Consider the following 24,153-nt stretch of genomic DNA (forward strand, 5'->3'; position numbering starts at 1 on the left):
CAGGGCTGCCTGGGCAGGCATGAGCTGGGAGCAGGTATCCAGATGAGAAACCACTCGGCAGACAGGCCGGTGGGTGATGTCATCCCACAGAGGCTGCTTTGGATCCCCTCCCAGCCAAGGCCTGGAAAATTGGGGGCTGGAGGAGGCGGCCCAGAGGAGGAGGAGTGGGGGGAGGGGCAGCGGATGGAGCCTCTAGTCTTTTGATGGGAAGGGTGTGACAGAAGCACGGTGAAGGGGTGTACCCCTTCTAGGAGGAGAGCCCTTCCTGGGTTGGAAGGGGACTTTGTAACAGTCGCGTCCAGGGATGGGCCCCGTGTTACGCAGAGCCCCTGGCTGGGTCTGCTAGGGCCCTGCCCCACACCTGCGTTCCTCCTACTACCACCTGGCTGGACCCCTGGCTCCTGCCCCATCCTGGCTGCCAACTTCAACTTCAAAACGAAGCCTTTGCCAAGTCAGTCCCCTGCTCCAACACCTTCAATGGGTCCCTGTGGCCTACAGAATAAAGGCCAAATTCAAGCTCAGTCTTTCTGACAATTTGAGTCCCCCAAGTTCCCTGACACATAACTGCTCCCCCTCCATCCCAGGCAACATTCATGATTCAGGACACATGTCCTGAGGGCACTGTGTGCCCACCATACTGTTTTATACAGGTTCTTACTTCCAAGAAGCCTTTGCCTTAGCTGCTCCCCCTTCCTGGAACGCCCTCCCTTCTTCTACCAACTCCAATTCTGCCCAACCATCTCTGACCCTCCAGGACTCGCCTGATGACTCCAGCCACGGTGTCCACTCCTGTCCTCTGCTGGATTCTTTGTGGGGCACTGTGCCCCAATCAGACTGCGTGCTTTAGACCAGAGTCTCCCTGATGAGAGTACATGCCCAGGACTGGCACTGGACCCAACTGCCCGAGATGATGCAAAAGCATAAAATTCAAGTCTGAGAGTCTGAGGTCCAGTCCTGCTTTGCCCTTACCAGCTCTGTGACCCTGGGGAGGACACTTAACCTCTCTGGGCTTTAGCATCCTCATCTGTAAACAGGTACAGTACAAGTACCTACCTCAATAGGCTGTTCCATGCATGGAATGAGGTGATAGGATTAATGCCCTAAGTAAACCATAGACAGTGTTTATAAAACAAACAGGAAATGGGAGATTTGGGGGGAAGTGGGAGGGGTTCAGATTTCCCTGCAGCCTCAGAACCAACAGGCATCTCAGGGCGAGGGCCACAGGCACCAGGAAAAGGGTGCCTCTGTCCAAGCCCACCTCTGGGCAAGCACTGTTTACTTGCCAGGCTACAGAGCCAGGTCACTCTGGGCAGGGGTGGGGGGGGCGCCAGGTTATGCAGCCCGAGGCCTCTTACCTACGAGGATCCCCCATATCAGCCCCTTACTGTCTCATATACTCTGACATTCCGGATGGGGAAACCAAGGTCCAGAGAGAGCTGGCAGCTTGCCCAGGACTGCAGCCCTGAACTCCCAGACTGGCTGGTTTTCCCCAGCCCACACTCTTCCCCTCAGCCTCTCACTCCAAACAGCTGGGCTCATCCTGAGAAGCCAAGCCCTGTGGTGGCCACCACCCCCAGGCTCCCCATGTTGTCCCCATGTTGTCCATGGGGCTCCTCGGACCCCCACCCCCACCCCAAACGCTGGCATCCCACCAAAGGTCCCTCCAGCCCCTCACAGCAGGTTCCTCCCAGGCCAGGCTTGGCCTGCCCGCTTCTCCATAGGCCTCTGGGCGGCCAGGCTATACGTTTCATGAATAAAATGTATAGTTGTGGGCCAAGTGGGCTCGGGCTCACTGGCTCGTGGAGAGGGGAAAAAGGGACAGGAGCCCAGTGATTAGTCAGGCCCAGGCCCTCGTCACAGACAACACTAGAAGGATGGCTGCAAGGAGCGTGGGTCAGGGAAGGGGTCGTCCTGCCTACTGGCTTTCCCCTCCCGCCCCCTCCCAACTTGGCTACCTCCCCTGTTCCTACCCACAGCTGTGGTGGGGTGGGGCCCAGCCACAGGCTGCTGGCCGGGGCTGGCCCAGCCCCTCTGACCTCTGACCCTTCTGCCTTGTTCCTCAGCTCCCAAGCTTCAATCTCTGCTCTCAGGTTTGGGCAGAACGTGTGTGTGTGTGTGCGCGTGTGTCCGTGAGTGCGCTCTCAGATTTGGGCAGAACGTACGTGTGTGTGTGTGTGTGTGTGTGTGTGTGTGTGTGTGTGCGTGTGTGTGTGTCAGACAGAGAGAGAGAGAGAGAGGTAGCACTCTCAGAAATGGAGGGGCTCCCAGAAGGCCTTCTGGAATTCCCATCTGCCTGCCTGCCACCATCTCCCTCTAGCAGCTGAGAGCCCTGCTGTCCAGGTCTCTCTCCCACTGTCCAGTAAGACCAAAGGCTAGAGGGAAGCCCCCGATTCCTGGCCCAGCTCTGCCTAGGCCCAAGGCACAGGCCCAAGTCCCTCAGGGCCAATCCTGAGCCAGGAAGCCCAAAGCCTGGCAAGACCACTGAGGCAGAGGCAGCTGTAAGCTCCAAGCTCAGAGGCTGCACCATCAGTCACAGGTCCCCCCCACCCCCAGCCTGCTGCAGCTCCCGAGGGAGGGCCCCTGGAAACCAGGCTGGTGGGTGCTGAGACTTGGGCTCTCCACCTCCAGGTAACTGCCTGAAGTGAGACTGACCACCGGGGGCTGGCCCACCTCACAGGGATGACCAGCTGAGTTCACGTACAGGATCACGGTGGCCTCACCATCACCTGTGCGCTTTCTGAGTGCCAGGCTCCCTGGGAGGGGGCAGTACACTGCTCAGGGAGGTTAAGTTTACTCTGCCAGGACACACAGAGCCGGGGACAAACCCATACAGTCTGGGGCCAAAGTGCACTTGTTTACACACTGCGCAATGTGGTCATCACCCATCGAAGGCTCGGAGGTTGGACCTGGGGCCTAGAGAGGGTTGAAAGGAGGGCAGCGAGTCCGGCTGGCGGAAGGGCAAGGGGGGGCCCAGAGGACGACCGGCAGGCCAACAAAGGGCTGCTCCATGCCACGGAGAAGCATGCGGACAGCGGCCGGCGGGCACCGGCTCCCACACGCGCATGCCCCCGATACACATGCTCACACACATGCACTCAGGGCAGTACCTGTCACGTCCTTCTTGGGAGACTCAGCCCAGCTGGAGAGCCACACTTCCGAGTCCCCCGAGAGCAAGCAGCAGCAGGAGAGAGAGGAAAATCAGAGGAGAGAGAACCGTTAGGCAGGCAGGAGGTCCACCGGGTAAGTGGCTGCAGGCGCCGCTCTGGGCTGGCGGCGGAAGGCGGGGGAGGGGAGGGGAGTGATTTCCTGGCCCTGGGCTGGCTGCTGGGCGTGGGCCTGAGTGATTACAGAGGCGCTGGGACACAGCCGGCTGGGACAGACGGGGATAATGAGGTGTCTGCCGAAACGCAGGCATCCTCTGGAGCACAGAGAATCCTACACAGCCCTGCCTGGAACTGGGCCCACGGGTTATCGCTGCCCTGGAGAAAGCAGCCTGGGCCTCTGTCTCTAGCCATGGGGGTGGGTGGGTGGCCGCACAGGGCCTGGTGGCTCCAAGCAAGGATCCTCAGGAGGCCAGCAGGCTCAGCAGCCTGGACGTGGACCCTCAAACCTCAGGGTTGGAGAGTCCCAGGCCAGTGTCCAGTCTTGAGGCCCCACACCACTGAGCTCTGATGTCTTGCCCAGCCCTTGACCCAGCCCTACCAATGAGGAAGACAGGCCCTGGCAGCATGGACGGAAGAAGCCTCATTTTAGAGTCTCACACCCCAATTCGAACCCAGAAGGACAGAGACCTTTCTTTAGCGACCATCAGAGATGAAGTCTCTATTTCAGGCGCAGTCATGTCTGATCTGGACCTCAGTTTCCTTATCTATAAAATGAGGGTAGAAGTTATCCTCCTGCCAAGACAGAGGAGTGAAGTCAAAGCCCCTAAAAGAACATATGTGATATGAGGCGGAAGGCTCTTAGCCTAATCAATGGTGTGAACAACTCTAGAGTATCAGAGAGTCAACATGTAATAAACACTGACAGTCTACCTATAGTGTACCGTGGCTCCTTCCCCCGACAATCCCTTGAGGTGAGTATGCAGTTTTCACCCCATTTTACAGGGGAGGAAACTGGCCCAGGTTCCCACAAGCACAGAGCAGCAGAGCCAGAAATGGACCCAGGTCTAGGATCACCCCGGGCTGGTGCTGCTTCTGCTGAACTTCTCATTGGCTCCAAAGGAGCACAGTGTTGGCTGCAAGGGCGCAGTAGGAAGGAGACACTGAGATGCAAGTCTGAGAGGCACCCAGTGCCGGCCCGAAGAGCTGCCCGACCCAATGACAGATAGTAACGGTAATCACAACAGCAGGAAAGGTTCATGTAGCGTTTACTGTACACCAAGAATCATGCGGAGCATTCACATAGTAACGCATTTGTTTTCCAGAATAATCCTACAATGATTCGGTACTCCCTCCAGCTTGCAGATGAGGAAAATTAACCAGAGAGGATAAGCAACTTGCCCAAGGTCATGCAGCTAGTACAGTGCCCATCTCGTGTGGGATCAGACTTCAGGCGATCAGCTGATGCTCCGCATAATTTAAAGCACCTAATTCTCCCTCGCTTAGCAAGTCACCTTCTACTCCTCATTGTAAACCTGCAGTGAGAGGCTCTGGTAGAGGGGTTTAGTGACTTTGGAGTCTGACTGTGTAGACTCCCCCTTGGAGAGATGTACTTAACCTCCTCGAACCTGTTCCCTCCCTAGTAAAAGTCGGATAGATGATATATTTACTGTCTACGTTGCTCTAAGGATTAAATGAAGTAACACGCAACAAGTGCTCAGCATAGTACCTAGCACAGTCAGTGCTCGACAATGGTTAGCTACCATCGGCAACATCTCCCAGGAGCTTGGTTCAAACCAACCTCGGGGCACCAGGAAAATCCTACCGGAGCTGCAAGGATGAGAACTGGATGGTGTTCAATACTGGATGTGCCAAGAAGATGGTGGCACTCAGCCAGCAATGCCTTCCCATGGACACCCCCAAACATCAGGTCAGCTGGAAGCGGTGGTAGAGGGACTCCGGAAGACTGCACCCCGAAGGCCAACATTCCATGGCCAGAGCCTCTCACCGGGACTCACAGCCAGAAGCCGCCCTGGGCAGCAGGAGCTATGCTGGCCCGGCTTTCACCCCGATAGGGCTGACACAACGTAGAACACCTCTGAGGCCTAAGGCTGGTGTGGCTTGAACTCCTTATGTGGGGCCTCATTACCTGCGGTCACATCTTGCTGGGGTTAGAGCTCCCTTGTGCTGTACCCCAAATGTGGCCAAGCGGTCTGTCACACGGCAAGGCCATCCTCACCACCCCCGGCAGGCCCAGCGCCAGGCACACCCCAGCCCCATCTGGCCCCACTCATCAGCCCTGTGCCGACCCAGCTAAGAGGGTCCACATCTCTATCCACCTCTGCTGCATTTGTTACTTGTACACCTTCCATTTTGGCTTCTTCTGGGTTTTTCAGAAGGAACTCTTTTGGGAAATTGTTAACCTCTTTCAGTGAGCCAAGGGAAATTATTTGGCTCGGGCCTTGAGAACCCAAGAAGGCTCATTTTGAGAGAACAGGGGTTAACACTCTTCCTGTAAAGGGCCAGAGTCAACACTGAAGGCTTTGTGGGCCATGTGGTCTCTGTCGAGATGACTCACCTTTGCTGTCACAGCGCAAGAGCAGCCTTGACAGTCTGTAGCAGACTGAACAGGCTGTGTGCCAATAAAACTTTACTTACAAAACGACATGGTAGTCTGGGCTTGGCCTGTGGGCAGTGCTTTGCCAGCACCCATGCTAGAAGATGGGGGGGCTGCTGTCTTCATCAATGGGGGGGTACCCCAAGCCCTAGGAGAGAGAAGTGGGGACCCCTGGCCCACCTAGACTAAATTCACATAAGGTCTCTGCCGCTTGGGTGATTTTTTCAGTGATTGTCTTGAAGGGCCTGATGCCCTTCTAGGCCGTTGGGGTTTGGGCATTTGGGCAGGGAATGGGGAGAAGACAGGAAAAGATCCCTCAGCCTCTGGAAACTGAGCCCCATTGCTAAAGGTGGAGCACCCTCAAGCTCATGCCTACCCCCAGCACCTCCCAGAAGCAGGCCTTCCCTTTGCTCTCCAAAGGAAAATGGGAAATGGACCAGAAACGAGCCTGTCTTTTTAAAAACATGATTTATTTCCCAGTCCCCTGGATCTGCAGAATTAGTTCCGCTGCTCCCACCCCAAATCTCTCGCCACTTCGGAGTGCCTTGTCTCCAGCCCACCCGAGCAAGCCCTCTCCCAGGGTGGGAAGGACACCCCACCCCCGCCTCCTTACCGTGAACAGAGGGCCTCTGGCTCGCACACCCTGGCCCTCCAGCCAGGAGGCAGACAAGGCTGCTGGCTCAGGGCTGGGAAAGCAGAGACACAGGGACGGGATGAGGGAGCAAGGGGCAGGCACAGCCAACTGAGCAGCTGTGACCGACATGAACCAACCGCTTCCTGCCCTCCCGCGGTCTCTCCCTCCCTCTCCCCTGGTGACAGAACCAAGTTGCCTTACAGGGCAGGCACATCGCAGGGTCAGGGCCAGTGGAAAGTGAGAGGCCAGACTGGGAATATGCACAACTGGTTTTGCTGAGAATCAGCTCTGTGACCTTGAGCAAGTGGCTTAACTTCTCTGGGCCTCAGTGCTTACATCTGTAAAATCAAGCATTTGGGCCTAGCGATATCCAAGGTACTTGTGTGATGTTCTAGACTCCAGCAGAAACCTGCTAGTCTCCATGACACAAGTGCTCCAGAGCTGAAACGAATCTTTCTAGAGAAGCAGACCACCTTTCCAGGGAAAACCACTTAAACACATGCTCAGTATATGAAAACTCAAATGAAAAAAAAAAAGCAGTTAATTCAAGAGACAGAAAGGCAGAGAACAGAAGCAAGAATTCTTTTAAGATCTTGGTTCCTGCGCTTTCCCTGCCACTCAGCTCACTGATCCTGGGGCATTTGGCCCTATCTCTGGACCTCTTTTCCTTCTGTAAAACGGGGATGAAAGTACTTACCTCATCTTTGTAGGGTTGTTTTGAGAGTGAAATATCCTAATGCCTGTGAAAGGTTTTGGAAGGGTGGGAACTAGGCTCTTGGGGCAGAGTGGGAGTGGGTGATGGGGACAAGCTGGTGACTAAAGCAGTGTGTGCCTGGGAGGCAGGAGGTGGGGAGACAGGGTCCCTCCCTCGGCCATCTCACAATGCTCGCAGCCTGACAATGGCCAGTGCTCCCGTCTTGTAAGATCAGCAAGAATCCAGGCCCTGAGAAAACCAGGTGCCTGCAGGTGCTGGCCAAATACGGTGGCCCGAGGACACTTCTAACATGCTGATCCTGCTTCTTGTCAGGCCCAGGTGATTGTGAGAAATCAAAGAGCAAAAGCACGGGTGCCCCTGACTTGAAGGAAACTCCCCCCAAACACACATGCGCCCAAGTGCTAAACAAGCACACACCTGGAGATAGTGAAGTTAGGAAAGGACGGGTTCCCAGCACGGCTTCTCTTAACCTAGAGTAACTCCAGAGCAGTGAGAGGTGGGTTCAATTTGCCCAAACTGAGTCTCAAACCACTGTTTCCAGGAATCCTTCCCTGGTGTAAAGCGAGTCCCACCCATCCAAACTAATAAATCCAGAGCGGGCTATGGGCCCAGGTGGGAGAGACCGGAGAGCGGCCAGCAGCACAGACTCCTCAGAGAATGAGAGCCGACCAAGGGCTCGGGGGACCAGGGCAGGGTCACCCATCGTGTCAGCTCCCACAGCGCTCTCCTGGGAGGGGAGAAGCAGGGAGCCCACCAAGGGCCCCCAAATGGAATAAGCACCCCGTCTTGTCCCTGTCCTTTTATTCTTCGGTCGTCAGTGTGCCTGAGCCCTCCAGACCCCTCCCTCCTTGGGAGTTCTGCTGTTCTGCCCTCACTGCAGCCTTGAACTGGGGTCTAAATGTCTGCTGCAGCCTCGTCTTTCCTCCCCTTTTATACAACTAAACTTTGCACGGGGTTGGATTTCCTGGGTTTCCTAGAGGCTCCACATTTCTTTTCCTTTTTTTTTTATTCTTTTAACGTTTATTTATTTTTGAGAGAGAGAGAGAGAGAGAGCAGGGGAGGGGCAGAGAGAGAGGGAGACCCAGAATCAAAAGTAGGCTCCAGGCTCCGAGCTGTCAGCATAGACCGTGATGCAGGGCTCGAACTCACACACCGTGACATCATGACCTGACCTGAAGTCGGACAGTTAAAGGACCAAGCCACCCAGGTGCCCCTCTCTTCCTTTTTGACTAAGCCACCGGGAAACTCACCACTGCTTTCAGGCCATCAGCTAACTAAGGCCCGAGAGCTGCTGGCTCTGCCACTTAACAGGAGTGGAGCACACCCCTTGCTGGAGGCGAGGCGCTGTCTGGTCACAGGCCTGAAGGAGCTCAGATCTTAACAACAGCCCTCCAGGGCTAATAGTCCTTCACAAAAAATACTTCCTTCACAGAAAGGAGTGTAGTTTGGCCTACATGATATATCCACTTTAGGGGGCCTGAAATAGGTCGCTGTACTTCAAGCAGGAGAAACTGAGGCACGATGGTAAAAGCGATAGGAATGCCATCTGGGGAAAAAGCATGGCAAGAATTAAGACAGCTAAGAAAGAAAGCGAGCAATAGTTCAAACATGAATTCCAATCCAAAGCTATGTGAGTGCAAATTGGAAGTGTATAGTTGTAAGGCGTGTGATGGTCAGCTCCATGCACTTGATCCAGGGTGAGCGGCAGCATCCAGCTCAACGTACTTAGGGCATGGCCAAAAAAAAAAAAAGAAAGAAAGAAAAAAAATCATGCCCTGGACTGGAGTGGTGAGGGGTTAATAATGTGATAACTCAGATCCCCCGGGCCTGCCTCCTACTCTCACAGCCTCCAAAGTGGGGCTAGCTTCAGGTGCGTGTGATCCAGGCTGTCCCCCAGGATCCCATGCTTAGAAGGGCCACCACACTTGGTTTAGTGCTCTTCTGTCCCTTGTTTGAAATCTTTAATCATTTATGAATAGGAGGCCCCATAACTATGTAGTTGGCCCTGCCCAGGGCCACAGAACCCTGAGCTAAATAAACAGAAATACTCCAGGATAAATTTGGTAGGGCTGGGTTTCTGATTTGTATCATTTTGAAGACAGAAGGCAAATCCTAAATGGGAAGACTGGCCATTGTTTGTCTCTAGGTCCCCTCCCCCACCAACATTTCTGGCTTCTTGGTGGTATCCCAAACGCTAGAAGAAGTATGTAGGGAGTTAGGACCAGAGAGGGCAAGAGATTTGTCTGAGAACACACAGCAAGTGAGTGGTAGGGCTGGGGGCTAGAAAAATTATACTAGTTCCCACTTTCTAACACTAACGCTAGGCAGTGGCTAAACATCTTCTCAGCATTAATTTAATCCTTACAACAATCTAACTTACAGATGCAAAAAGTGAGGCTCTTCCCAAGGCCCCACAGCAAGACTTGAGCCAGACTTGAGCCCAGGCAGGCTGGCTGGGAATGGGGAACAAAGGGGCCTAAAAGAAGGGACTTCATTCTCTGGATTCTCCCCAGCCATGGGCCAATGGCTCATTATTTCTGTTGGGCTTCCCTTTGTACATGCAGCCATATTCCTATTTATTTTGCTCTCAATAAGAAGGGGTCTGCCTCCTTCTCCAGGATTCTGTCTTTCCCAGAAACCAGAGTCTGCGTGGGGGCAGCCCAACCCAGGGCAGGAATGTACTACTGCCCCTTGGGCCGCTGAACTATGCAGTCAGAGAACAGTCAGTTTCCCTGCTCAGGTGGGGAATGGGGTGGGGTGGGGTGGGGGCTGGGCTGGACCTAGAGCCCTTCCACAGTCCTTCAGGGACTAAGTCCAAGGGCGCCCGCCTAGGCTACGGCTGGGGCCAGCAGAGACAGCCCAGCCCTACTGGGTGTGGGCAGAGGGGCCATGGATGCCTCTGGGAGCACTGCAGCTGCCTGGGGGGTTGGGCGGCGGCCCTGCCAGGGGGGTGGCAGACAGGTCTGCCATCCTCCCTCTACCCTGCTGAAAAGACCCCAAGTGTCCTGGTTAAAGACAGGTGCTGAGGTTAGAGGAGCCATGGGTGGACGGAGGGGCGCTGGGCGGGGAGGCTGGTGGGGTTCTGAGCTCCACTCCCAGCAGCTGCTGCCTGACCCCACGGCATCCCCTTGCGTTGCGGTCTTCCCCTCAGTTCTCCAGTTCTCCCCTCTCCCCACGCCGGGGTGGTGGTGTGCAGAAAAGACACAAACTTAACACTGTTCAGAGCTCCAGGATCCCAGCCACCTCCCCACTCCCTGGGGTGGTCTGCCTTGGTGGTCCTCTCCCACTTACTGGGATATCCCCCNAATGGGGTCAACGGCAAGGGACCCAGGACCAACATTCCCACCCCGGGGCCACAAAAAGTGCAATGCCTTGTTTCCTCTGGACTGGACTCCTGCTTTCAGATTACCAGGTTATTATTTTTTAATGTTTATTCATTTTTGAAGAGAGAGAGAGAGAGCGAGCGAGCAGGGGAGGGGCAGAGTGAGGGAGACACAAAATCAGAAGCAGGCTCCAGGCTCTGAACTGTCAGCACAGAGCCCGACACGGGGCTCAAACTCACAGACTGCGAGATCATGACCTGAGCTGAAGTCGGAAGCTTCAATGACTGAGCCACCCAGGTGCCCCAACTGTTGACTATTTAATGAGCATCCACCATGTGCACAGCAGGGCACCCTTGGCTATGACAAACTAACTCTCTACCATCTGTCTCCAAGCTTGGGGCACAGGGGCACAAATATTTACCCAGGCGCTCCGGTCTGCATCAGGAGTCATGGGAGTTTGGGAGGGAGGCAGCATAGCTGCCTGGGGCTGTCAGGGCTGCCCCTCAAGTGTATCCTCACTCCCTGAGGCTGCTGAGACCCAAGTGAAGGGCAGGAGGAGGCCAGACACAGCAGGCTGCTCCCCAGCTGGAGGTCTGCAGGGGGCGATGCAGCAGGACAGAGTCCTGAAGGGCTCGCATCCGTAACGAGCCTCCTTTGGGGCAGGACTAACACTTCAACTGACATGTGGCTGGACACTGCCATTGACTGGAGTGGGACATGGGTGGGGATGAGGGGCAGGGGGGCTAAGGGCAGAGTTTACTCCTGAACTGAGACTGAGGATGACCCGCTCTGCAAGGCCTGCCAGCCTTCCTCATCTTGCCCTGGGCAGGATCCCTGGGACCTCTCTTGCCTACAGTCAGGACTGTGTCAGCTGGCTCCAGAATGTCTGGCCAGTGATGTAGTCCTAGCAAGCGTCTGGCACATAGTAGGTACTGAACCACATTTGTTCTGAGTTTCTCCAATCAGATCTGAAGTTCCTTCAGGCTCTTTTCCCTGTCAGCACCTTCATGGCACCCTGAATACTGTAGGTGGTGCCCAGTAAGTCTGGACTGGCTGATGGAAGGGTGCACAATCACTGCACTCAGTCCCAAGGGCTTTGTGGGGAAACTGAGGCCCAGCTTACCACACTGACCTGGGGTCCTCTTGGCACCCAGGGCCCTGCATATTGTCTAATCCAGGTTTTGCCTTCTGAGCCACAAACAGGCCTTCTCAGGCTGGGATAAGACCCTGAGCCTAGCTTGTGCTAGGCAGAGAGGCTCATGGAAAGCACCCCCCGCCCCCCGTCACCCCAGGCCCAGTGGAACATCCCTAAAAGGCTCTGGTCCAGCATCTGCTGTAAAGCCCTTCAAAGAGATTATTTTAAAAGTTTATCCATAACCAATATGGTCTATGGCAAGATGGATGTTGCAGGAAATGGGCGTCTGAGCAAGAACAACTGGCTTATCTATAATGTCTGCTGGGAGCAGGGCTCAGCAGGGCTTGGAGCAGCCCCCCACAGTGTGTGCCAGGAACCCCTGGGCCCCTTCTCACCCCCATCTGTCTCGTGCTCTGCATGGCCTGGACCAATCCCCTGAACACTCAGTGCCACGTCAACAGAGCAGTGTGAGTGTGTGCGCGCGTGCGTGGACGTGTGTGTCTGTGTGCCTGCGCACACACCACTGCTTGGGAAATCCCCACATCTGGCTCACACGTGACCAGGCTATTCCCAGAAGGCCCAACTGGGAGGGCCTGGAGGACAGCAGAGGGTCAGGAGTGCGTGAGCTCTCTGGGGAGCGCAGAGTTAACCCTTTGGCACCAGAGCTCAGGATCTGTGGCTAACGCTGACCTTCTACCCCCAGGAAAAGTCAGGAAAGAGACGGGTGCTCAGAGAGCCCTGTCCTGGTTCATTATGGAAGTGTGGGAAAATGGGACCATCCTCTGGGTCCCCCTGGTCTTCATCTGTGATATGAAAAGGCTGCTCTTTCTCTGTCCTGTCAGTCCTGGGCAATCATCAAACCACTGGGGAGACTCACTGGCTGGGCATTCCTTCCCCACTGGAGATGCCAGTCAGATATTTAAAGAGCACCTCTTGGTGCCGGACACCTGGCTAGGGCAGGCATGGCCCTGGAACTGTATGGAATCCAGACTCCTGCTCCTTTCACAGGCAAGGGCACACATCCACCAGGGGATGGCTGGAAGCCAGAGTCCTCCTGATGATAAGGAAAGGGTCAGAGGTGGCCCTTAGGGCAAATTCTCCCCAACCCATACACAATGGATTAATTTTATAATCAGAACTGTGTAAGCTTCAACAACTTTAGCAAATGAGTGGCCATTTGCAAGGGCATCTCTGAAACAGCACCAGCCAGTAGGTACTGAAGGATGTGGCAGATGTTCCCCAGCCCAGTTCAGAAGACGTGGCACCACGAGTGCTAGACTGGCCAGATGTCCTCTGTGCGGCCTCTCTCCCTCTTCTCCAGGCTGACTCATTTAAAAACCTCAGTGAACCCGGGGTGGAAAGCCTTGCTCGGCACCCCTAGGCAGGGATGTGTGCCTCCCAGGGGGAGGCTCCCTCTCACTCTGCCCCATCTCCATCACAACGCTTGGACGTTGTATCATAACTGCTGTCACTCTCCTACTTCCTCCACCCAACTGACATCTGAGGACAAGGACCTCATCCTATCCATCTTGCTATCTATCCCCTGGCTTCTCCTGCAGGGCCAGGCAGGAGAGGTGCTCAGGTGTCTGGTGGAGAAATCTACAAGGCAGCCATGACAGAGCCAGTGAGGTCTGCTATGGGTACGGCAGGAACCATCTCATCCTAGCAGGGAAGTCTAGTACCAGCATCCACTCAGAAACCCACCTGCTATCAATTCAGCCTCTAAGGGCTCCCCGCCACTAGCTGCCACTAGTGTCGACTAAGCTGTGTGCTCAGAGCAGAGAGAGCATCCGAGGTCATCAACGCAGCTGATCACAACCCTGTGATCAAATGCAAGCGAGAATGACGGAGGGCTCTTGGCATTAAGGGGCTCCAGGGAGGGCTGGTGCGTGGCAGGGAGGTGACCGACCAGAAGAACATGTCCCATCCTGAGAGATGTGCCTTCAGGGGTGTTAAAATCTGCATGTTTGCAAGGTTTCCCCAGGGGGCCACCTACGATGCACAAAAGACAGTTTTACTTTGGCCTCTTGTCACTGGTCTGTCATCACAACTTTATAAGGACCTTACCCTCCTGCCGGGAACAATTATGCACCCAGTCTTGACCCTGATCCAACACTCCAGGCCCTAGACACCAGTGGGGTCTCCTACAATGCTGTGCCCATTGGCCAGAAGCAGCATCAGGGGGAAGGATCACCAGGAGGTGACAGCTCTTCCTTCTGAGCACAGGGAAGGGAAGGGACTTGACACGGCCCACTTTCCTTGGTACGCGACTCCAGTCCCAACACTAACAAACATGGCTTCATACAAGCTGCCTGGGGCACGTGTGGCAATGACTAGATCCAGGGGGCAAAGCAGAAAGAGTCAGGGAAAAAAATCCTTCCCCCCCCCACCACTGCAAATGTCTAATTTTTACTGAAACTTGGGAAAATTTTCTTTGCCTTCACATTTCAGAACTGACCAATTATAAAAATGCCACGAGCCAACGAAGTTACACACACCACATTTCTGTTTCTAAACAAAGTAACTTTAGATCAGAAAAAGGTGCTAAAACAATAAGTAATGCACATTTCCCCCAAATCTTTGTTTTTCCACTGGCTTCATCATTACTGGAAATGCTGCCTCTTTTGTCACATGTCTATAAACCAAAAAGCCGAAGCAAGGAGCACATTATTTTCTGGCTGACGTCTGTGGTGGGAAGCATTTCTCTGCTGGACCACAACGTGGGTGTGTCCTACCCCCAAGAAGACAACCTTGTGGAAATAAAAGGCAGAGGGAGTCTTGTCACTGCCTCCTGGTGAGGCCAGGAGGGAATCCGGGGCTTGGGCAGGCCCCTCAGCCCTTCTCCCAGCCCTGACTGCTGGGCCATTGTTCTCCGTCCTTGGATGGGTCCCGCTTTCCCTTGGTGGCCCACGCCCTGCCCCAACTTGGGAGACAGCTGAGTGCATCTTCCAGGCGCAGTGTCCAATCACAGTGCATCGCGAGGACGCTGATGCTTGTACAGACTGGCTGCCTGTCTACCCCCAACACTGCCATCAACTCACAGGATGATCCATCTCAAAGTCAACCCTGGCTCGATCTCATACTCCCTGGGGAGCCCATCAAAACTGCAAATTCCCAGGCACCGCAAAGATGCTGATTCAGCAAGTCTGGGCAGGGCCTGAGGACTTGCACTTCAATGAGCAGGCCCGGGACTTGAGCACACCTCCAGCCTTTGCACGTGCTGTTCACTTGCAGACCATCTTCCTGCTTTCCTGCTAGAGGAAGCTGGGAGATAGGAGTGGGGGACACAGAGAAGAGCAGGGCTGAGGGAATCAAGGCTACAGGGGGTGAGGCAGGTGATGCCAGGAGCCCTCCACGTGCGCCCGCCTAACTGTGCTGCATGTCCAGGCCAGTGGGGCAGCGGGGCCACGCTGCTTCCGGCCGGGGAAGTGGTGGCACAGACACACACGTGAGCGGCGTGTTCACTTTCTCCATCCCATCACTGCCACATGGGCTGGCCATGGGGCTGCCAGATCAATCAGCCTCCTTTCATTTCCAATTAGTTGGCTTTGAACTCCAGGGCTGACATCAGGCCCAGGATCCGGAGCCATGAAAATAAGAGTTGTTTAAAAACACCAGCCTGGGAGAGATATGCCAGAAGGCGATGCCTTCAGGGGACACGTTCACTTTTGGAAGAGGCCACTGGAGGGTGCCAGGAATATCTTGGCCGTGTTCTCCGAGCAGCCTGGGCCTTTCTCCTAGGATGGGTGGCTCGGGCAGACCAGAAAGCCTTGGAAAGTGCTTTCAAAAGTCTTGCTGATGTAGCCTCTAAGGCTTCCTTTCCAGACTCATCTCCGGTCCTCCCCTCCCCCCTATTTCCACTCCTGCCAGGCTGGACACCTCTCCTCCCCTCAAATTCCTCACCCTGACTCCAGGCTCTTGAGGCCTTGCTCCTGCCTGGCCCTCCCCCCAGGGGCACCTGCCCGTCCCCTGCTCATCTCCAGCCTCCCCTGTCTTGGCTAGCCCTGCCCCACTTCTAGTTGATTCCCACAGCTAATGGGTCACAACCTATGCTGCCTGGCATTCACTGATGAGTCCCTGACAATATCCTGCTTTCCCAGCTGAACCGTGAGCTCCATGGGGCCAGGGACCAGCAATCACTTAAGAGGAATGAAAGCCTCAAGGAAAGCTGCTGCTGTCTGCTGTGTCACTGTCCCTCTGACTATTATAGTAGCCAATACTTATGCTTTAAGCAAATCCACTTCATTAAAAACCAGATTCGTACAAAGATAAATGAAGAGGACATTAGTCACACCCTGTTAAAAAAAACAAAACAAAACAAACCTTTTCCCCAATTAAGAATCCCCTGTGACCAATACATTCCCGCTAGACAGCTCAGGGCTATTCTCTTGGGGCAGGCCCCATCCCAGTCTGCTAGAGGCCTTCAGAGCCCAAGTCTTGGTCACCTGTGGATCCCTTGGGTCTTTGTTCAAGATGGAGCAGACTTCAGTAGAAGAGGTTTGGATCAGAAGGGACTGATTCAAATCCTGTGTCTACCTGGCTAGGTGACCTTGGACAAGTTCCTTAACCTACCTCTGCTGGTCTATAAAATGAAGATGAGACCAAGTGCCCAGGCTGTTACAAGATTTACCAGCAATTATGAGATGGCGCACACTCTGTCTTCTCCTGCCTGACTGGGAGGGGTTGCTTCCGGAGGAGGGAAAGTAGCAAAGCCAGGGGTCTCTCCTGTTTGACAGGAAGATGCCTATGGTGCTGCCTCCAATTCATAATAAAAATGACTTAGGCGCCTAGGTGGCTCAGTCGGTTAAGCTGACTTTGGCTCAGGTCATTATCTCACAGTATGTGAGTTTGAGCTCTGCGTTGGGCTCTGTGCTGACAGCTGGAGCCTGGAGCCTGCTTCAGATTCTGTGTCTCCCTCTCTCTCTGCCCCTCCCCCACTCATGCTCTGTCTCTTTCAAAAATAAACAAACATTAAAAAAAATTTTTTTAATGGCTTAACCCTCAGTGAGTGTTGACTGTGCTCGGCATGGTCCTGGAGTTAACAGTTCATTTGCAGTAGCTTATATTCAAGCCACAGACAAATTGATGAAGTGGTATCATCATTCCCATTTCACAGACTAGGAAACTGAGGCACAGGGAAGTTAAGGACTTGCTTAAGACCACATAGGTGGCAGAGCTGGGACATGGAACTATACACTCTGGTTCCAGAATCTGTGTTCTTAACTCTAAGGAGTACTCGGTAATGGTGGGGTCTAGGTTTTGTCTCCTCTGAGGCCAGGCCTAGGGCTCAGAAAATGAAAATAAATGTTTCCAGTGGGTCTTTTAACTTGCGGATCAAAGGTAAGACCAACTTATTTCCTCCTTTCAGGATCTATCAAAACTCAAAACAATAACAGTGGCAGCAGCTATCTTTGGGAGTTTGCTTCAGGCCAGGACCTCTGCTACCACGATACCTACATTTAATGAGAAGACACTATTTTATCCCCATTTTCCAGGTAGGGCATGAAGGTCTGAGGTTAAGCAACTTTCCAGCCGCAGAGCAAACACACGGCAGGGCTGGAGTTCAAACCCTATAGGTCTGACCCCCAAACCTAAACTCTTACCTTCAGGCAACATGCTTCTGTGCAATGACCCCAGAATAACAGTGACCTCGTTAACTTTGTCCAATAATGCAGATTTTATGATCAGTAAAATGGAAGTTGGACTGAACTTGCCAATTTTCCAAGGAAAAATATAAAGTAAACAGGATTTCAGGAGGAAAATCAACATGTGCCCAAAAGAACACACTTGCAACACTCTTGAGTAACCTCATTTGCGTTTAAAGGAGTTGCAGCTCCTCACAGGACTGCTGGGCGGGTCAGGAGCTTCAGGCCCTCTGCCTGGTAAGGACCCCTGGGCCAAGATGAAACGACAGGCTCCGCGGCCGTCTGCGCCCCCTGGTGGCGAAACTCAGAACTCCGCAGCTGGGCTGTGGACCAACGCAGCTTCCAGAAGGGGGAGAGGAAGGAGCACTGAATTTTTTTCAAGTCTGAAGAGGGCCTTCTGCTCTGGGGAGCCTGCCCCCTCTCAGCTCAGCTCCTTCAGGAAGCCAAGCACCACCACGAGCCACAGGCCCTCCCTACCTGCCAGGCACAGAGCCCTTCACTGCACCACCTCTTTGAGCCCTCTGCACTCGGGGCAGGCGGCTGCTCTGACAACCCCTTCATTTTACAGGTGTGACAACCAGTTTTATGTGTCAACCCAGCTAGGCTATAGGTCCCAGTTATCCCACCACACACCACTCTAGGTGTTGCTGGGGAAGGTATTTTGCAGATGTGACAAAGTTCATAATTAGTTTAATTTGAGTGACATTATCTTAAAACTTGGGTTCGGGGGGGNGCACAGTCAATCAGCTGAAAGGCCTTACAGGCAAAGCTGAGACTTTGGTGAGGAGGAAATTTCACCCGTGCACTGAGGCTCTAAGGCTGGCCTTGGATCTCAGACTTGCAAAGGCAGCTCTGACTACTGTGTAAGCCAATTCCTTGCAAGAAATCTCTCGATCCATAGCTCCCCCTTGTTCTGTTTCTCTAGTTGAACCCTGACTAACACAACAGAATGGTGAGGCAGCTGAGCTCAGGTGGAGGGGCCTGTCCAAGGTCACATGATTGGCAAGTGGAGCTGACGGGTGCTTCCCGGCACCCACAGGAACCCCGCATGCCCCACACCCAGTCATCAAAATCCAGCCGCGGCGACGGCATATCACCTCCCATTGCTGACGGAATTCTCATGACCTCTCACGCATCTCCTTTCCTTGTCCATCTCCATTCACCAGGCAGAAGAATCCTTCTGAGATCTAAGATCAGGCCCTTCTTTCTCCGCAGAATCCCTAAGTGGCTCTTTATCTCACTTACAGTGCAAGTCAAAACCCTTGAAAAGGCCTATAAAGGCCTACATGCACTGTGCTTCCCCAACCCTAGCTACTCTCTACTCTCACCCCCTACCACCCCACCTTCCACTATTTTCCACCCTAGCCACGAACCCCCCTAACATGCCTTGAGCAGGCCAGTGTGCTCCCGCTCCAGGGCCTTTGCACTGGCTGTGCCCTTGGCCTGGATGACTCTTCCTCAGGAAACCATGTCACTTCCTTGCTTCCCTCTAACGGGACATTTTTTTCCTCCTTAATATTTATTTTTATATATTATTCTTATTTTTCTAAATTTGCATCCAAGTTAGCTAACATATAGTGTAATAATAATTTCAGGAATAGAACTTAGTGATTCATCACTTACATATAACACCCAGTGCTGATCCCAATAAGTGCCCTCATTAGTGTCCATCACCCATTTAGCCCATCCCCCCCCACCCAAAACCGCTCCAGCAACCCTCAGCTTGTTCTCTGCATTTAATAGTCTCTTATGGTTTGTCTCCCTCCCTGTTTTTATATTATTTTTGCTTCCCTTCCTTTATGTTCATCTGTTTTGCATCTTAAATTCCACATATAAGTGAAGTCATATGATATTTGTCTTTCTCTTAGCATTCTGACAGGACATTCGTGTGTGTGTGTGTATATATATATATATATTTCACTCTGCATTCTAATAGGACATTCATAAATATATATGTATACACACATAAAATATGCACATGCATACGTATGTACATACATAAATGCATATACATATATGTACATATACATGTATGTGCATATATGCATACATAAAAATAGATATAGTTTATCACCTCAGCAGACTGCAAACTCCTCAAGGGCAGAAAGGCACATCCCTGTAAACTCAACACCTTACACAGCACCTGGCATACAGCTGGTGCTCAATAAGGTCTACAAACAAGCCATACTCGGTCCTGCCGTTCCTCCTTTGCACAAGTACTGTCTCTCGATTACCAAAGTTTCCCCTTCTCTGCCCCCAACCAGAAAAACCACTCCTCTTCCCAGATAACATCCCCTGATTTGAGGCTGCAGTGAGCTCTCTTTCCTGACCTATAATGTTCACTCATGCACGTATGAACTCCTTGGCCTCAACAAGCACCAGGGGCTTCCCTCTCAAGGGGGTGGGACACAAATAATAAACAAGAAAACCCACAAATAATTAGAGTGTGGTCAGTGACGTGCCGGGTGATTTGAAAGGGCAGCTAACACCGGAGAACCGGGGCTTCTCTGAGGGGACAATTAAGCAGAAATCTTAAGAAGGGGTAGCTATGTGAAAGATCAGGGAACAGCATTCCAGGCAGAGGGAACAGCAAGTGCACAGGCTGTGTGGAGTGAACGAGCTTATGTTTAAGGAATGGAAAGTGACTGGTATGGCTGAGCAGAGACTGCTGAGGTTGGAATGTTGGGTGGCAGGTGAGCTAAGGAAGGTCCGAGCCTTGGGTGGGGCAGCAGGCAAGGAGCTAAGCACACAGGGCTTTGTAAACTGGGATAAAGGGTTTATTCTGGGTGGGATGGAAAGTCCTTGCGGCAATTTAAGCAAAAAAGCACATGATTTGATACTTGCTTTGAAGAGCTCTCTCTAGCTGTGGTGTGGAGAACAACGCAGAGGGCAAGGGGGAGAGCAGACAGGCCAGAGAGGAAACTGGGGTCTTCCTGAAGAGAAAAGAGCTTCTACCAGGGTGTGACGGTGGAGAGCGGGTTGGCAGGGAAGACAAAGGCAGGGGCCAAGAGCCACTGCTTGCTGCTGGGCTTGAGCATCAGTGTGGGTGGCGGGATGGGGAAGATGTGGGCAGGAGCAGGTTCTGTGGAGGGAAGGAAAGAGCAGAGAGAAGTCTGGGCTACACTGCCAGTTTTAAGGTCATCAGTCCTGCCTCCTCTAAGAGGCTATAAGCTGCCTGAAAACTTTCTTCCTGTTGCCTCCACCTTCCTCAGGCCTGGCTTCAAGCCTTGGCTCTGTGCTCAATAAGAGACCCCTCCAAGGAGGAGCTGGGGCTTTGGGGACTAAAACGTGAAGTGTGATGAGCAGGGAACAGCAGCCACGTTCTCTATGCAAGCACTGCCGGCTGGAGTGACTCTGGGAAGCTTCGTGAGCTTTGCTACAGAACAGGGTGGAGCCCTGAACATGGACTCAGATCCTTACTCTGCCACAGACCGTGGGCAGCCACCCTCTCAGAGCCTGTTTCTCACCAGTAAAATGCGAATCCCACCGCCCACATGCAATGAGCCTCTGGGCAGCAAATGAGAAAACATATGTGAAGTTGCCAGCCCATGGAAGATGCTCCTGGAATAATCGTAGCTGGCATGCTGGGAGAGCTTTCTAGGTTGCAGGCAGTATCCTAAGCATGCTTACATATATTAGTGTACAACCTTCATTATAACCATATGAGGTGTGTATTAGTCAGTGATCTCCAGAGAGACAGAATAGGATGTGTATATATAGAGAGAGAAAGGTTTATTTTAAGGAATTGGCACACGTGAATTTGAAGGCTTGGTGAGCCCAAAATCTGATGGGGTGGGCTGGTAGGCTGGAGATTCAGGAAGGAGTTGTAGTTCAAGTCCAAAGGCAGTCTGGTAGCAGAGTCTCTTCTTATGAGAAAAGTCAGCTTTTGTTCTTTTAAGGACTTCAACTGATTGGATGAGGCTAACCTATATTATGGATGGTAATCTGCTTTACTCAAACTCCAATGATTTCATCTCATCCAAAAAAAAAAAAAAAAACCTTGACAAAAACATCCAGAATAATGCTTCTCCAAATATCTAACCACTGTGGCCTGCCGTTGACACATAAAATTAACCACTACAGGGGCGCCTGGGTGGCTCAGTTGGTTAAGCCTCCTACTTTGGCTCAGGTTATGATCTCACAGTTTGTGGTTCGAGCCCCACGTTGGGCTCTGTGCTGACAGCTAGCTCAGAGTCTGGAGGCTGCTTCAGATTCTGTATCTCCCTGTTTCTCTGACCCTCCCCTGCTCATGCTGTCTCTCTCTCTCTCTCTCTCAGAAATAAATAAAACATTAAAAAAAATTAACTACTACAAGGTGGGTATGAATATTGTCCCAAATTTACAGAAAAGGAAACAGGCACAGAGAGGGTAAGAAATCCGCCCAAAGTCTCAGAGGAGAAAAGCCAGACTTGACATTCCTGCTGTCTGGCTCCAGAGCCCACACTTTTAACCATGACACTTAAGTGGCCATTATCATAAGCAAGCCAACGTAAATTAAATTTCTCTGTCCATCCTCTTCCTGGCCTGAGAGTGGAAGGCAGAGAATCCAGGGAAGGCTTTCCCCAGGGTGAAGCAGCCTGGGTGGGGCCCTGTCTTATTTAGGAAGCAGTACAGAGCCGGAGCCTTGGAGATGGAGGTTAGGGGGACCTGAAAGGTTATCCGGTCCAGCCGTGACGTTATAGGAGGAAACTGAGGCCCAGAGTAGAGAAGGGACTCGCCCAATGTCTCAGGGCTTCAAAAATGAAGATGACGATAGGGGCGCCTGGGTGGCTTAGTCGGTTAAGCGTCCGACTTTCGCTTAGGTCATGATCTCGCGATTCGTGGGTTCGAGCCCCGCGTCAGGCTCTGTGCTGACTGCCAGCTCAGAGCCTGGAGCCTGTTTCAGTCTGTGACTCCCTCTCTCTCTGACCCTCCCCTGCTCACGCTGTCTCTCTCTCTCTCCTAGGGAAAAAAAAAAAAAATGAAGATGACGATAAACTTATACTTGCATAGCAGTAATTATGTTCTAGGAACTATTCCACGTGAACTTGTTTAATCTTCTACATGTGAGGTAGATATTATTGTCATCTTTGTTTTAAAGAAAATGAGGAAATTGAGGCAGAGAGTTTATGAAACTTACTTAGGTCATACAGAGCCAGAATTGGAGCCCAGGGTCAACCAATACACTACAGATCTAAGGCCCAGGGCATTTCTTGGGTAGGGGACTATGACAGAACACAATCCCACATGTGCCCCTCCTTCCCAGTTCTCCCTCCTGGGGCTCTGACTGCAAGTGACAGCTGAGGCCAGATGCAACTCCTCGGTTCATAATGCAGCCTCACCCTCTGATTCATGCAGGACATAGCCACCTGAACCAGTGGGTAGGCATACCTGAGACAGCCCCTGCCCAGCAGACAGGAACATCTCGTCCCATACTAGATGCCTCCCAAACAGGAACATGAACACACATGAACTCAGACTCTACCCAGATACATCCCCAAACACCGGCACACACACTTATGCACCCTAAGAGTCAACATACCCTTCCAGCACACAACTATGAAGACCGACACACATACACACGACCCCACATACACCTATGCCCCCCAATACATAAACAAGGACACAACTTTCCTGGTCCCAATAACATATAAGCAAACACTTGCATACACAAAACATGCTAACCCATACTCAGAAGCACACACACCATACCCCTACACACACCTACCCCAATTCATATTTTATCCATCATACATGGGCACACACACCTCTACGGTGTGTAAGAAATCTACTAGCCAAGGCATTTCAATACAGATATCTCTCCGGAGCCAATAACGTGAGCCACGTGTTTATACATACTCCCACATCCCTGAGGGCCAGAACCCCCAGATGGCTGCCCATCCCCATAACTCACCACTCCCATACGGGCAACACATATGCCAACACAGATGATAGCTCAAGTCTGCCGCTCCCTCCCCCCACCGCCCCACTGCTAAACACACAGCCTTAACTCCTAGGGATCACCCTCCCCCTAATGAACTACGTACCACCCCCACCTAGGCGTGTGCAAAATCTGCCTCCTCCACCCAGAGAGAATCTTCCTCTGACCCCAGTGGACAGCGTCCAGCACACAGTGTCCGAGGACTTGCCCCGCTTCTCTTATTCTCACCCCCTTCACAAACTCCCTGTGGGACCTGGCACCCGTCAGGCCAATGCCAGGGCCGGTCCGCCCCCTTCCATCCAGGCATCAGGCATCAGCCGTCACCACGCAGAGCCCCCACCCCCACAGCAAGGGGAATGCGCTCAGAGCTGGGGGAAGAGGGGGAGGTTTGCGTTGCAGGCGTTAAAACCTCATAGTCACTCAAGTACGACCCCTCTTCTGTCCAGGATCTCACCTTCGCACGGGGAAAACCCTGCGTCTCCGTTAACCCTCTCATCACCACTGCACCACAGGAAGGACCCAGGGAGAAGTCACAGCAGTGCCCAGCAATAGGCACTGCAGCCCGGGGGTGGGGGGTGGGGTAGGATCCGGCTGCCAGGGATGCGGGGGCCCTTCACGTGACACCTCCACAACCCCGTACACTCACCCCCACTCCCACGAGAAGCCGGGAGAACCTGAGGGGTTCGGAGGGAGGAGAAGGTGCAAGTACCAGAGAGCTTAGGGGCCATGGGCTGGGGAGGGGGGCACGTGAAGGGAACACATGCCCCGCAGGACAAGGGCGGGCGGCAAGGACAAGCCCCCAGAAAGTCGGCTGCAGGATCGGAGAGGGGCGAGCGCAAAGCGGGAGGGGAGGTTGGAGGGAAAAACGCCCGGAGGCTCCCTTACCTGATTTCCTCTTGGAACTGCCATAGTCCCTGAAAAAGAAGCAACAACAGATAGACATGGTTAGGGACGGGCAGGGACGCGGGACTGCGCGGCTGCGGCTGCAGGGCACCCACGGGCCAGCTGCTGTCGGTCCCCCGCGCCACGGCTCATGTGATCCTAGCGGCCCGCGAGCCGGGCG

General features: G+C 53.2%; 1 protein-coding gene across 2 annotated transcripts in view; it reads right to left on the reverse strand.

The window, feature by feature from the left end:
* Positions 1 to 24,153, reverse strand: part of SH3PXD2A (SH3 and PX domains 2A) — a 232,485-nt gene that overhangs the window by 53,996 nt on the left and 154,336 nt on the right. Inside the window, exons 6-7 of one of the 2 annotated variants that reach the window (XM_077748468.1) lie at positions 23,976 to 24,004; positions 3,108 to 3,152 (exon numbers count right to left, since the gene is read on the reverse strand). In XM_077748468.1, the coding sequence (XP_077604594.1) occupies positions 3,108 to 3,152; positions 23,976 to 24,004 (74 nt within the window). The remainder of the gene's footprint in view (positions 1 to 3,107; positions 3,153 to 23,975; positions 24,005 to 24,153) is intronic. The other variant, XM_077748467.1, reaches the window with a different exon arrangement.

The sequence above is a fragment of the Crocuta crocuta genome, unplaced genomic scaffold (assembly GCF_008692635.1).
Source record: "Crocuta crocuta isolate KB4526 unplaced genomic scaffold, BGI_CrCroc_1.0 scaffold619, whole genome shotgun sequence".
Classification (NCBI taxonomy): Eukaryota; Metazoa; Chordata; class Mammalia; order Carnivora; family Hyaenidae; genus Crocuta; species Crocuta crocuta.